Here is a 15,355-nt window from a genome sequence, read left to right on the forward strand (position 1 = left end):
AAAAACTAGCCGGGCGAGGTGGCGGGCGCCTGTAGTCCCAGCTACTCGGGAGGCTGAGGCAGGAGAATGGCGTAAGCCCGGGAGGCGGAGCTTGCAGTGAGCTGAGATCCGGCCACTGCACTCCAGCCTGGGTGACAGAGCGAGACTCCGTCTCAAAAAAAAAAAAAAAAACCACCAGGTATGGTGGCTCATACCTGTAACGCCAACACTTTGGGAGGCCAATGCAGGAGGAGAATCGCTTGAGGCCACAGGTTTGAGACCAGCTTAGGCCACATGGTAAGACGCCATGTCTATTACTTAAAACAAAAACAAAAATGTCACAGGCATGCCTATCTACGGCCTGCCTGCTCGCCCTCCCTCTCTTCCCAGTGTAAGACGAGGCAAAGATCACCTGCTGCTGTCGGCTGTGATGCTGCACTCTACAACAGGAGCCTTGGGCCTGTGCTCAAAATTGCGAACCACAGAACCATCCACCGCATCCTCAAATCAATGGGAGAGAGAGGAGAAGAGAGTGGTCACTGCCGTGTTTGCTGAAGTCATAAATCGAGGTCAACATTAGCCCTTAGCTTATCTCTGGTAGCAAAATCTGAGAACTCCACGGTCCTGGGACTCTCACTCAGCTCCGAAAGAGGAAAGGACTTTGCAACATGTCCCCTGAGCGGGAAGGACACCCTTGCCATTCTTGGCATCCATGGGAAATTACCCCGCAATTCCACAGACACCAGGTGGAAACTGGCCATGCTGGGGGCACAGCTGCAAACGGATGGTGTTTTCCTTTCCTACCGGCCAAAAAGGCTTTGCAGAATCTAGCAGTGTTTTCCGGGCCGGGCGCAGTGGCTCACGCCTGTAATCCCAGCACTTTGGGAGGCCGAGGTGGGTGGATCACTTGAGATCAGGAGTTCGAGACCAGCCTGGCCAACATAGTGAAACCTCATCTCTACTAAAAATGCAAAAATTAGCTGGGTGTGGTGGCACGCACCTGTAGTCCCAGTTACTGGTGAGGCTGAGGCAGGAGAATCGCTTGAACCCAGAAGATGGAGGTTTCAGTGAGCTAAGATCGTGCCACTTCATTCCGGCCTGGGCGACAGAGTGAGACTCCGTCTCAAAAAAAAAAAAAGAAAAGAAAAGAAAAGAAAATGATCGTCTTGGGGTGTGGGATCGAGGCCCATGCACGCACTCTGGGCGGGCCGGGGCCAGCTCAGGGCAGCGCCAGAATGGATCAGGGTCCATGGGGCTGAGCGGCTTTAGACTCGACAGTGACACCACGTGGCCAAGAGCAGGAACAGCCACTGTGCACAGATCGGCCCACTCCCTCCACACTGGGCATTTGGAAGCAGGACCCCACCCTGTGGACCCAGACAATTTAAAGGGCAAATACTGGTTAGACTTCAAATGAATGAGGGAAAGGGGGTCTAATAAATAGTTGGAAAATAAAGGAGATGTGACAATATTTGGCGTCTAAGTTTATGGTGAGTACATATTCAGTATTTCGGTACAGTTCCAATTTCATAAATGTATGTGGATGTGCGTGGACAGGAAAAAAAATACCTATGCCAACATTTTCACAGCCGTTAACTCTGGGGTCAATGGAAAGATGAGTTTTTTCTTTCTTGTGTTTTCATGTGTTTCCTGCAATAAAATCATATTACCTTTGTAATAATATGAGAAAAACTACCAAACTTTTTTTTTTTTTTTTGAGACAGGGTCTTGCTCTATCACCCAGGCTGGAGTGCAGTGGCAAGAACACGGCTCACTGCACCCCTTGGCCTCCTGGGCCAAAGCCATCCTCCCATCTCAGCCTCCCAAGTCACTAGGACCACAGGCACACGCCACCGCGCCTGGCTAATTTTTTGTTTTTGGTAGAAACAAGGTCTAATTATATTGCCCAGGCTGGTCTCAAACTCCTTGGCTCAAGCGATCCTCTTGCCTCAACATCCAAAAGTGCTGCGATTACAGGCATGAGTCACTGTGATCAGCATTTTTATTGTTTTGTTTTGTTGTTTTGTTTTGTTTTTGACACTGGATCTCACTCTGTTACCCAGGCTTCAGTGCAGAGTTGCAATTATGGCTCACTGCAGGCACCACCTCCTGGGCTCAAGCAATCCTCCCAGCTCAACTTCCGGAGTAGCTGCGACTACAGAAGTGCACCACCATGCCTGGCTAATTTTTTATTTTCTATTTTGTAGAGATGAGGGTCTTGCTACATTGCCCAGGCTGGTCTCAAACTCTTGGCCTCAAGCAACTCTCTTGCCTCAGCCTCCCAAAGCGCTGGGATTACAGACGTGGGCCATTGCACTCAGCTTTCTGGGAGCCTTAAACCCTTTCTTAATCCTCTGGGGTGACTGAGAGGCCCCGGGGCAAGGGAGCCTCTCCCCTTGTCATTGCCCAGGGGTTGGGATGGTAACTTACCACCTGTATGGTCCACCTTGTATCTTCCAATTCCCCATTATTCCCCCACCACCACCACCCTGCCTTTTTTTTTTTTTTTTTTTTTGTATTTTTAGTAGAGAAGGGGTTTCACCATGTTGGCCATGCTGGTCTCGAACTACTGACCTTGCGATCCACCCGCCTGGGCCTCCCAAAGTGCTGGGATTACAGGCATGAGCCACTACGCCCGGCCCTTGTTTCCCCTTTTGAGTTGGCAAAAGGGCCCCCTGGGGCTGCTGTCTGTGTTGGCCAAAGGGCTCTTTTCTCCGTGAAGGGAAGGATGCCTGTTTTCACCTTGGTTGTTGTCCCAAGATTAGAGAACCTAATCTTGGAGAGACCCTCGGTCCCCACAGCAGCCTCCTTGTTCTCGTTCCCTGCCCGTTCCATGCCGCATCCACAATGCGGGCACTGCCACCTCGGCCACCTCGTATGCCCTCCTTCCCATAAGCCGTCCTTCTCCATGTCCCAGGAAGCACATCCAAGTGTTCTCCACCCACACCACGGACCACTCCCAGCCCTCTCCCTCCACCATCTTCTCCAGGCAGCCCCCATCCCTGTGCTCCCTCCCTCTGCCCTCCTAGCGCCTTTGCCCCTTGTGCCATAAATTGCCACCTCTCCTCTGAGCCCCTACCTTTGCTGGTCCCATTGACTGCCACTCCAGGGACCTGTCTCCTCCCCTGGCTCTCTCCTCCCATCTTTGTCCCCTCCTGCTGGCTCCTTGAGACCCTCAGTTGTGGCTCCCACCATGCGCTCCATGTCCCTCTGTAGGGGGTGAACCCATAACCCTACACAGTCACCTCCTCTTGTCACAGTATCTTGGCCAAAATCTCCGCTGGCCTCCCCTCTCTGCCTCATCCACTGACCCCGTTTCCAGTCCCTACCCCCAGCAACACCTCAAATCCAAATACCTTTTAAATTTTTTAAAAGCCCCTTTTCCTCTAGGTGTGGTGGCTCACGCCTGTAATCCCAACGCTTTGGGAGGCCAAGGCGGGCAGATCACCTGAGGTCAGGAGTTTGAGACAAGCCTGGCCAACATGGTGAAACCCCATTTCTACTAAAAATACAAAAATTAGCCGGGCGTGGTGGTGGGTGCCTGTAATCCCAGCTACTTGGGAGGCTGAGGCAGGAGAATCGCTTGAACTCAGGAGGCGGAGGTTGCAGTGAGCCGAGACCATGCCATTGCACTCCAGCCTGGGCCACAAGAGCAAAACGCTGTCTCAAACAAAAACAAACAAACAAACAAAAACCCTTTTTCCCTAATTGAAGACTACTGTGAATAACTTGGAAAGTCCATAAATGTACAGAGAAGCTGGGGAAAATATTCTTAATCCTATGTCCCATCTCCCTCTAATATATTGCCACCTTTTTTCTGGTCATTTAAAAATAAGTTTGGGGCTGGGTTGTGGTAGCTCATGCTGTATCCCAGTGTTTTGGGAGGCCAAGGAGGAAGGATGGCTTGAGGCCAGGAGCTCAAGACCAGCCCAGGCAACACAGGGAGATCCCCTCCATATAAAAAATGATAATATTAGCCAGGCATGCCAGCCTGTGCCTGGGGTCCCAGATACTCAGGAGGCTGAGGTGGGAGAATCACTTGAGCCCAGGAGGTCGAGGCTGCAGTGAGCCATAATTGCACCACTGAACTTCAGCCTGGGCAACAGAGTGAGATCCTACGTCAAAAAAAAAGGTGCTCCCACACCTGTAATCCCAGCACTTTTGGAGGCTGAGGCAGGAGGGTCGCTTGAACCAAGGAGTTTGAGACCAGCCTGGGCAATGTAGTGAGACCCTGTCTCTACCTAAAACAAAAAAATTAGCCAGGCATGGTGGTGTGTGCCTGTGGTCCCAGCGACTTGGGAGGCTGAGATGGGAGGATGCCTTTAGCAAAGGAGGTAAAAGGCACAGTGAGCCGTGTTCTTGCCACTGCACTCCAGCCTGGGTGATAGAACAATACCCTGTCTCAAAAAAAGAAAAAAAAAATGCAAGTTTGGTAGTTTTTGTCATATTATTACAAAGATAATATGATTTTATTACAGGAAACACATGAAAACACAAGAAAGAAAAAACTCATCTTTCCATTGACCCCAGAGTTAACGGCTGTGAAAATGTTGGCATGTTTGTCTTTTTCTTTTTTTTTTTTTTTTTGAGATGGGGTCTCTCTCTGTCTCCCAGGCTGGAGTGCAGTGGTGCAATCTTGGGTCACTGCAACCTCTGCCTCCCAGATTCAAGCAATTCTCCTGTCTCAGCCTCCAGAGTAGCTGGGACTACAGGCGCCTGCCACCACACCCGGCTATTTTTAGTAGAGACGGGGTTTCACCATATTGGTCAGGTTGGTCTTGAACTCCTGACCTCAGGTGATTCGCTCATCTCGGCCTCCCAAAGTGCTGGGATTACAGGCGTGAGCCACCGCGCCCAGCCAGCATGTGTCTTTTTTTTTCCTGTCCACACAAGTCCGCATACATCTATGAAACTGGGACCTTGGTGGCCCATGCCTAAAATTCCAGCACTTTGGGAGGCTGAGGCAGGAGGATTGCTTGAGGGCAAGCGTTGGAGACTAGCCTGGGCAATGTAGCAAGACCCTCATCTCTACAATATAAATATAAAAAATTAGCTAGGTGTGGTGGTGCACTCCTGCAGTCCCAGCTACTCGGGGTGTTGAGATGGGAGGATTGCTTGAGTCCAGGAGGTTGAGGCTGCAGTGAGCCATAATTGCACCACTGCACTCCAGCCTGGGTGACAGAGAAAGACTCTGTCTCTAAAACAAAACAAACAAAAAATTCCTCTAGTGTCATCCTGTGGGGTGTGGGGGTGAGGCTCCCAGAGAAATCAGTAGTTTTTCTAACAAGATCTTGAGGCTCTGGGCTCTGTGGGCCAGGTGTCCATAAGGACAGCTACAGAGGGCAGGAGGGGAGGTGAGTTGAGCCCCGGGGCAGCCCCTTCACACAACTGGTCCTGTGCAGCACGGACAGACCCAAGGAGGCCCAGGAGGTCATGCAACCCACCGAGGTCACACAGCTGGTAAGTCCTAAACGTGGGGTCCACCACAAACCCTCCTGCCCAGTTGGCATGGCCTTGGCACAGATTGTACCTTGTGGCTGTGTGTGTGTGTGTGTGTGTATATACATATTTTCTCCCATTTCCATTTCACAAAAGAACAAGTATGACGATATAGGCCAATGGTCTTAAATTCATTAAAAAAAAAAAAAAAAAAAAAGACAACAGTGGGGATTGACTGATAATGTCTCCAAAAAATCCTCTGTTTCAAACCCTTAAATCCTTTTGCCTGTACTGCCCTAAGAACCACTCAACTGATGTCTTTATTTCGGATCTCCGTGTAGTGTCTGTCCCCCTAGCAGGAAGTACCACGGAAAGCACTCCTTCGAGGTCGTCTGTAGGGTGAGGGGCTATCCTCTTCCCCGTTACCCAAACCAGAACCCAGGAACCAGCCCCAGCTCCCTCCACTCCTGTCTCTGAAGCCAGATACTGCAAAACTCAGAACTGACTGTCCTCTCCCGTGAGCCCCAGCCAGCCACACAGCCTTCTGTGGCCTGGCCTCATGGCCACTGCCTTCCCCCAGCCCTGCTCCTCCCCAGCCCTCCTGAGCGATTGGCACTGCCCGGGCCTTCTGGCCAACCCCAGAAGGGCTCCAGGAGCCACCTCTGCCAACCTCATGTGAACATCACAGCCCCATCCCCGGTGCCCCTGCCTCCGCACCTTGGGGTGCTGATCTGAACCCAGGCCTACCTCTTCCAACAACCCTTCATGAACAGGTCCCAGGCCTGGACACCTTTCTGTCCTCTGTGACCACACAGACCTGGCCATCCAGTCTCTGTGGATGGAACTCAGTTTTCCAGATGAGAAGGAGACTCAGAGAGATGACATCCTAGGCCCCAAACACAGCCAGGACTTCCGTTCTCTGACAGGTGTGTGGGGTGGCCGGGCGCCGTGGCTCACGCCTATAATCCCAACAATTTGGAAGGCCGAAGCAGGCGGATCACTTAAGGCTAGGAGTTTGAGACCATCTTGGCCAATATAGTGAAACCCTGTCTCTACTAAAAAAAAAAATTAGCTGGAGTTTGAGACCATCTTGGCCAATATAGTGAAACCCTGTCTCTACTAAAAAAAAAAATTAGCTGGAGTTTGAGACCATCTTGGCCAATATAGTGAAACCCTGTCTCTACTAAAAAAAAAATTAGCTGGGCATGGTGGCATGCCTCTGTATTCCCAGCTACTAGGGAGGCTGAGGCAGGAGAATCACTTGAACCCAGAGGCGAAAATTGTAGTGAACCGAGATCGCACCACTATACTCCAGCCTGGGCGACAGAGCAAGACTCTGTCTCAAAAAAAAAAAGAAAAAAGAAAAAGAAAAAGAAAAAAAGGTGTGGGGGCCAGGCACGGTGGCTCACACCTGTCATCCCTGCACTTTGGGAGGCCGAGGTTGGTGGATCATCTGAAGTCAGGATTTCAAGACCAGCCTGGCTAACATGGTTAAACTCTGTCTCTACTAAAAATATAAAATTAGCCAGGAGTAGTGGCACACACCTGTAGTGCTAGCTACTCAGGAAGCTGAGGCAGGACAATCACTTGAACCCAGGAGGCGGAGGTTGCAGTGAACTGAGATCACGCCATGACACTCCAGCCTGGGCGACAAGAACAAAACTTGGTCTCAAAAAAAAGAAAAAAAAAGGCTAGGCACCGTGGCTCACGCCTGTGTAATCCCAGCACTTTGGGAGGCTGAGGTGGGTGGATCACCTGAGGTCAGGAGTTCAAGACCAGCCTGACCAACATGGTGAAACCAGATCTCTACTAAAAAAAAAAAAATGAGCTGGGTGTGGTGGCACATGCCTGTAATCCCAGCTACTTGGGAGGCTGAGGAAGGAGAATGGCTTGAACCCAGTAGGCGGAGATTGCAGTGAGCCGAGATCACACCAATGCACTCCAGCCTGGGCAACAAGACCAAAACCCCGTCTCAAAAAAAAAAAAAGTGTGGCGCTCTCAGTCCAGAGGTCTCCATCCCATTCCCACTGTTTCCAGGCCCACAGGCTGGCAGCAGCCACCCTAACTTCATCCAGGCTGGGCTCTCACCTTCCCCTCCTTCTGGCACTTTGCTCAGAAGACCTGCAAACCAGGACCCACAAGTGCCTGCAAGTTTAGTGCTGGAGAACTCGACACAGGAGGTGCCTAAGCTTAAGAAAGGTTTTCGCTCCGGGAGCACCTGCCAGTGGGCCACCTACCCACAGCTTCACCGTGCAGTCATGGGAGCCACTGAGGAGCTTTGTGTCATCCACGCAGAAGTGACAGGTGCTCACAGCGTGCTCGTGCCCACTCAGAATTTTAAATGGGATCTGAAAAAAGGAGAGACCAGATGAGTTAAACATATTGCAGGACACAAGATCAATGTACAACAGTTAATTTTATTTCTAAACACTTGCAATAAACCACCGGGAAAAAAATGAATTTAAAAAATTCTGGCCAAAGCGGGGTGGCTCACGTCTGTAATCCCAGCACTTTGGGAGGCCAAGGCAGGCAGATCACCTGAGGTCAGGAGTTTGAGACCAGCCTGGCCAACATGGCAAAACTCCATCTCTACTAAAAATACAAAAATTAGCTGGGCATGGTGGCGCACGCCTGTAATCCCAGCTACTTGGAGGCTGAGGCAGGAGAATCACTTGAACACAGGAGGCGGAGGTTGCAGTAAGCCAAGATTGCACCACTGCACTCCAGCCTGGGCGACAGAGTGAGACTCCATCCAGAAAAAAAAAAATTCTGCCTGGGCGTAATGGTTCATCCCTGTAATCCCAGCACTCTGGGAGGCTGGGACAGGAGGACTGCTTGAGCCTGGGAGTTCAAGACTAGTCTGGGCAACACAGTGAGACTGTCTGTACAAAATTGGAAAAAAAAAAAGAAAATGAGCCAGGCATGGTGGCACACACTTGTAGTCCCAGCCACTCAGGAGGCTGAGGCAGGAGGACTACTTGAGCCCAGAAGGTTAAGGTTACAGTGAGCTATGATTGCAGCACTGCACTCCAGCCTGGGTGACAGAGCAAGACCCTACCTTTAAATAATTAAAATTAAAATTAAAATTTTAAATGGGCAAAGGATTTGAACAGATATATCTCCAAAGAAGATATGCAAGGGCTGGGTGCAGTGGCTCACAACTATAATCTCAGCACTTTGGGAGGTTGAGGCAGATGGATCACTTGAGGCCAGGAGTTCAAGACCAGCCTGGCCAACATGGCGAAACCCCATCTCTACTAAAAAAAAAAAAAAAAAAGTAGCCCGCTGTTGTGGTGTGCTCCTGTAATTCCAACTACTCGGGAGGCTGAGGCATGAGAATTGCTTGAACCCGGGAGGCAGAGGTTACAATGAGCTATGATCATGTCACTGCACTCCAGCCTGGGCGATAGAGTGAGACCTGTCTCAAAAAGAAAAAACAAACAAAAACAAAAACAAAAAATATATATATATATATGCAAATAGTTGATAGCACATGAAAAGATTCTCAACATCACTCACCACATCAGGAAAGTGCAAATGAAAACCACAGTGTGGCCAGGCGCAGTGGCTCATGCCTGTAATCCCAGCACTTTGGGAGGCTCAGGTAGGTGGATCACCTGAGGTCGGGAGTTTGAGACCAGCCTCATCAACATGGAGAAACCCAGTCTCTACTAGAAATACAAAATTAGCCGGGCATGGTGGCGCATGCCTGTAATCCCAGCTACTCGGGAGGCTGAGGCAGGAGAATCGCTTGAATCGCTACTCAGGAGGTGGAGGTTGCGGTGAGCCAAGGTCGTGCCACTGCGCTCCAGCCTGGGCAACAAGAGCAAAACTCCATCTCAAAAAAAAAAAAAAAAAATTAGCCAAGTGTGGTGGTGGGCACGTCTAATCCCAGCTACTTGGGAGGCTGAGGCAGGAGAATCACTTGAACCTGGGAGGCAGAGGCTGCAGTGGGCTGAGATCATGCCAGTGCACTCCAGCCTGGGTGACAGAGCAAGACTCCACCTAAAAAAACAAAAAAGAAAAATAAAAAAAGAAAAAAAGAAAAAACAGAAAGAAAGAAAAGAAAACCAGAGTGTGATACCGTGTCATATCTGTTAGGATGGCTATCATCAAAGTCCCACAACAAGTGTTGGCAAGGATGTGAATAGTTGAAACCCTCCTAACATTGCTGGTAGGAACGTAAAGTAGTGCAGTTACTTTGAAAAATAGGCAGTTTGGCCGGGCACAGTGGCTCACACCTGTAATCCCAGCACTTTGGGAGGCCGAGGTATGTGGATCACCTGAGGTCAGGTGTTTGAGACCAGCCTGGCCAATGTGGTGAAACCCCGTCTCTACTGCAAGTACAAAAATTAGCCAGGCACGGTGGCATGTGCCTGTAATCCCAGCTACTGGGGGACTGAGGCAGGAGAATCACTTGAACCTGGGAGGCAGAGGCTGCAGCGAGCCGAGATCATGCCACTGCACTCCAGTCTGGGCAACAGAGCAAGACTCTGTCTCAAAAAAAAAAAAATGTGTCATGGCCATGCAACAGAATATTACTTGGTAATGAAAAGGGAAGGAAGCACTGCTACAGGCTACAACATGGATGAACCTTGAGGACGTTATGCTAAGGAAACGAAGCCAGTCACAAGAGACCACATATGGCTTGATTCTATCACTATAAAAGGTCTAGAATAGACAAATCTATGGAAAGAAAGTAGAATTGCCTGGTCTGGGCAGGATGGGTATTGGGGAACTGGGGAGTACAGTACTCTGTGAATACCCTAGAAACCACTACAGCTTCTATGGTTAAATTATATGGTATGTGAATTATATCTCAGTAAAACTGGAAGAAAAAAAAGAGGACAGAGCGCGGAAGCCTGAAGTGTTCCCCCCGACCCGCCCATGGCGACACGTCCCAGGTTGAGTTGTGGAAGCGTAGGGGTGGGGGAAATGTTGGAGGCAAGACGAGGGGTATGGCCTGGAAGGCAGTGTCAGGGTGCTGGGCTGAGTCGGCAGGAGGGCAGGGGTGAGGGGATGCGACGGTTCAGGGCGGCGGTGGCCTTCGGGTTGCAGGTGATATGCGGGGTGTTGATGTGCGGGGTGTTCGGGAAGCGCAGGTGAGGATGCAGGGGATGAGAGGATACCCCGCTTCTAGGGGACTCGGGGACACGGGGACACTGGAACATGGGCTCGGGCCTCCAGGGCGGGGGAACACGGGCTCCGTTGCCAGGGAGCGCGGAGAGCTGGGACTGGGCTTTTCTCCGGTAGAGTTCGCTAACCCCGCGCGTGCAGGAACGGCTCCCTACCCCAGGAGCGGCCCCAGTCCCCGGGACGGGACGGGACGTGACCTGCGCAGCCCTCCCGCCCCGCCCCTGCCCCTGTCGACCCCAGCCCCCGCCGCTCCTGCAGGGTTTGGGTTATCCCTCTCATTTGGAAAACCGAACTATCATTAAAAATTGAAATTAAATTTGCTGGGTGCAGTGGCTCACGCATGCAATTCCCGCGCTTTGGGAGGCCGAGGAGGAGGATTGCTTGAAGCCAGGAGTTTAAGACCAGCCTGGGCAACACAGGGAGACCTCCCTCTCTACAAAAAAATTAAAAATAAAAATAAATAAATAATCAAAATTAAAATTAAATAATAATTTTTAAAATATATAATTTAATTTAAAAAATAGGAAAACACACACACACACACACACCCCTAGAACTCCATCATGGGAAAACGTCAGCAAGAGGGAGAAACCATTCCACTACCCCCACCACAGGCTTTTCTGGGGCCCTCCTTTCAGGTTTTTTTTTCTGCACACAGTCCCTTGGGATCCACTAGGTAAAGGGGTCCCAGGGATTGCAGAGAGAAGTCCCCAACACATAATTACATTTCAGAGGTGCTGACATAGCTCATGCAGAGGACAGAGAATTTGGGCTAAAACAAAACGGTTCTTCTATGTGTAGCATTCATTCTCGTATTCCACAAATAAACCTAGAGAACCTCCTCCCCCGGCCGGGCGCGGTGGCTCACGCCTGTAATCCCAGCACTTTGGGAGGCCGAGGCGGGCGGATCACAAGGTCAGGAGATCGAGACCACGGTGAAACCCCGTCTCTACTAAAAATACAAAAAAAAAAAAATTAGCCGGGCGAGGTGGCGGGCGCCTGTGGTCCCAGCTGCTCGGGAGGCTGAGGCAGGAGAATGGCGTGAGCCCGGGAGGTGGAGTTTGCAGTGAGCCGAAATCACGCCACTGCACTCCAGCCTGGGCGGCAGAGCGAGACTCCGTCTCAAAAAAAAAAAAAAAAAAAAAAAAAGAGAACCTCCTCCCCCATGGGGCCTGGACTTGATGCTGCAGCTCAGCAGCCACCTAGGAGCAAAGTCTCCAACTTTGAAGTGTCAGTTGCTGGCAGCCAGATGACACCTTGAGGACAAAACGGGGATGTCAGGCCATGGCAAGAGGCACAGAGGAGACAGTGGCCCCGGCTACTTTAGACGGGCAGTCAGGGAGGGCCTCCCCAAGAGCGCAATACCGTGGAGGCAGGGACCTGCCAAGAGCCCTGAGGCCAGATCTGCTTGTAGGTCAGCAAGACAGGGGGACCGGTGAGGAGAACATGGAGAGGTGCCAGATTTGAAATGGCCTGGAAGGCCACAGGCAGATCACCAGACTTCATCTTAAACACGTTGGGAAGCCAGGCAGAGATTTCGAGGAAATTACTAAAAACATACTCTGACATCTGCATGTGAGTGCACTAAATCAAGGCCAAGCGTGAAACGCTACTTACTGAGAATGTTCTTTATTGGGTTTTTGTTTTGTTTTGTTTTTGAGACGGAGTGAGATGATCTTGGCTCACTGCAACCTATGCCTCCCAGGTTCAAGTGATCCTCCCGCCGCAGCCTCCTCAGTAGCTGGGATTACAGGCACACACCACCACGCCCAGCTAATTTTTGCATTTTTAGTAGAGAAAGGGTTTCACCATGTTGGCCAGGCTGGTCTCAAACCCCTGACCTCAAGTGATCTGCTCATCTCGGCTTCCCAAAGTGCTGGGATTACAGGCATGAGCCACCGCACCCAGCCAGTTTTTATATCTCTCTCTCTATATATATATACACACACACACACATAGATTATATATATATATTTATATATTATATATAAATATATATTTATATATTATATATTATGAATATATATATTCAGCATATATATATATTTATTCTGGAGACAGAGTCTCACTCTGTTGCCCAGGCTGGAGAGCAGTGATGCAATCATAGCTCACTGCAGCCTTAAACTCCTGGGTTCAAGGGATCCTCCTGCCTCAGCCTTTCAAGCGGCTGGGAACACAAGTGCGCCCCATCACACTGGGCTAAGTTTATTTTTTGTAGAGATGACCTCTCACTATGTTGCCCAGGCTGGTCTCAAACTCCTGGGCTCAAGTGATCCTCCCACCTGGGCCTCCCAAAGGGCTGGGATTACAGTTGTGAGTCACTTTGCCTGGCCCAATTCATTGTTGTTATTATTAATTATTATTCTGAGTTTCCCGTTTCTTCTGACGCTAACTCTATCTCCTGGAGGGGGAGAGCTGAGCCACCCACCTTTGGGCTGCAATTAGGAGCATCACTGTGGATGGTCCTACGGAGACTGTAAGGTCTAGGTGGGGTCAGGGTGCTCATGGAGGCGCAGAGCCTCTTCCCAGCCAAGAGTCCTGGTTCCCCAGCAGGTGGCAGTGCGGGGAGCCCCCGCCAGCATCTCCAGCAGGCCCTGCTCGGCTATCTGACCTTTTCCCACTGATGTACCACAGATGGGGGAATGGGCCTAGGGACTCTCTGGGGTCCCTGGTGAAGCCAGGTGGGTTTTCCATGGGTTCCCCCGACAGCCCGAGCGCCTTCCTCACGTGTGGGGAACAGGCCACTGTCCCCCGCGGTGGTTCTGACCTTGGAGAGAGGCTCCTGGTCGCCCCAAATCAATTTCTCCGGCATCTGCTGCTTCTCAGGCGACAGCTGCAGCGGTGGTTCCCTGTCCAAGGCCAGGGGGTCGAGGGTGGCCAGCAGGCGCGTGTGCGGGATCGACAGCCTGAAGCGGCCTAAGGCCCTCGCCAGGGTTCCCCAGGACAGCTTGCCGGGAGGATACTCGCCGGCAGGGTCCGAGGGTGGCGGCAACTTGCATTCCCTGTCCGGGGCTGTCGGGGAGCACCGCCGAGGCGAGGCCATCTCGAAGCCCTGCCCGCCGGTGGCCGCCCGCAAACCAGGATGGGAACGGTGGCGCCGCGCGCCCGCGCCTTCACCAAGCACTTAAGAGGCGCGCGCTACGCTGGGCCCGCAACTTCGACTTCGCTGCCTCCTCACCCGCTGGGTGAAAAATGGTGCCACCCCGCGCAGCACAGGTTACCCATAGAAAAATGGGCTTTGCAGCTGGGCGCAGTGGCTCATGCCCGTAATCCCAGCACTTTGGGAGGCCGAGGCGGGCGGATCACCTGAGGTCAGGAGTTTGAGACCAGCCTGGCAGGGTTTAGTGAAACCCCGTCTCTACTAAAAAAAATAAAATAAAATAAATACAAAAATTAGCCGGAAATGGGGGCGTGCGCCTGTAGTTCCAGCTAGATGGAAGGCTGAGGCAGGAGAATGGCTTGAACCCAGGAGGCGGAGGTTGCAAAAAAAAGAAAAATGGGCTTTGCATTCTGGGAACCAGGCCGAGCCAGCAAAACCAGTGCCCCAGCCTCCAGCCCTCCCCTGTGGTTTCCCTGACTCCGTCACAGGGCAATTTCTTCATGTCCTCTGCCTGGGTACAGCTCCTGGCCAGCCCACTTCAGGTCAAAATAGAAAAGGTCAATAAGTTATGGGGTAGCCCCTGCACAAAATAAGATAGTTATTAGGGGCAGGTTTGCAACATTTGTAATAGCATGAGGGAAGTATCTGTCACAACCCCAACAACAGTAACAGGGAATAAAATGCTACCACCAGTCAGATGACAGCCCCATAGCTGGAAAAGCACAGGGTGGAGTGATTCAAAATATTGAAGGGTGTCATCTTTGGATGATAAAACTAAAAGTGATTTTCTTCGTGTGTGTGTGTGTGTGTGTGTGTGTGTGTAGATAAGAGTCTCTGTGTCACCCAGGCTGGAGTGCAGTGGTGCAATTTCGGCTCACTGCAACCTCCACCTCCAGGGTTCAAGGGATTCTTGTGCCTCAGCCTCCCACACAGCTGGGATCACAGGTGTATGCTCCCCAGATCTGGCTAATTTTTTTTTTTTTTTTTTTTTTTTGTATTTTTAGTAGAGGCAAGGTTTCACCATGCTGGCCAGGCTGTTTTCGAACTCCTGGTGTCAAGTGATCCGCTGGCCTCGGCCTCCCAAAACACTGGGATTACAAGCATGGGCCACCACACCCGGCCTCTTCCTTCTTTCTGCTTTTGAAATCGTTGTGATCTATGATGCTACTTTCATAATGTAAAACACAAAGGCTCAGTACTTTATTTTTTGTGGAGACAAGGGTCTCCATGTGGCCCAGGCTGGTCTGGAATTCCTGGGCTCAAGCCATCCTCCTGCCTCAGCCTCCCAAAGCTCTGGGATTACAGGCATGAGCCACCACACCTGGTCTGCACTTTATTTTTGGAAAAGGTCTCCTTGGTGCACATGAAACGGCCTCAGAGCAGGGAGCTGCAGCCATGCAACCCAGGCTGTGGGTGTACATTCTCCCACCTGGTTTCCCTGCCTGTCTCAGACACTTTAGTGACATCTACTCTGAGAGGATGAGGCCCGCTGCCAGGCCCTGGCTCTGCCCTCCCATGGGGCTTCCCGGGTACCAGCAGCAACGCAGTCACCCAAAGAGGGAAGAGCTTCACTCCCAAGAAACGGCAGGAGGGGCCGCAACCGCCCCCTCTCACACACTTGCCCTTCAGTGAGTCCAGACTGTCTTCATCACAAAACCAGAGAGAAGCCTTCACTTTTAACTTCTTTTTTAACATCCCAGG

The 15,355-nt window shown here is 51.2% G+C and overlaps 1 protein-coding gene across 1 annotated transcript in view; it reads right to left on the reverse strand.

Moving 5' to 3' along the window:
- The window catches only part of WDR88 (WD repeat domain 88), a 45,757-nt gene extending 32,097 nt beyond the window's left edge, over nucleotides 1-13,660 (reverse strand). The window contains 3 exon segments of the mRNA XM_025368342.1: nucleotides 392-480; nucleotides 7,656-7,766; nucleotides 13,322-13,660. Of these exon segments, the coding sequence (XP_025224127.1) occupies nucleotides 392-480; nucleotides 7,656-7,766; nucleotides 13,322-13,597 (476 nt within the window). The 5' untranslated portion in view covers nucleotides 13,598-13,660.
- Nucleotides 13,661-15,355: the final 1,695 nt, after the last annotated feature.

This window comes from Theropithecus gelada, chromosome 19 (genome assembly GCF_003255815.1).
Source record: "Theropithecus gelada isolate Dixy chromosome 19, Tgel_1.0, whole genome shotgun sequence".
Taxonomy (NCBI): Eukaryota; Metazoa; Chordata; class Mammalia; order Primates; family Cercopithecidae; genus Theropithecus; species Theropithecus gelada.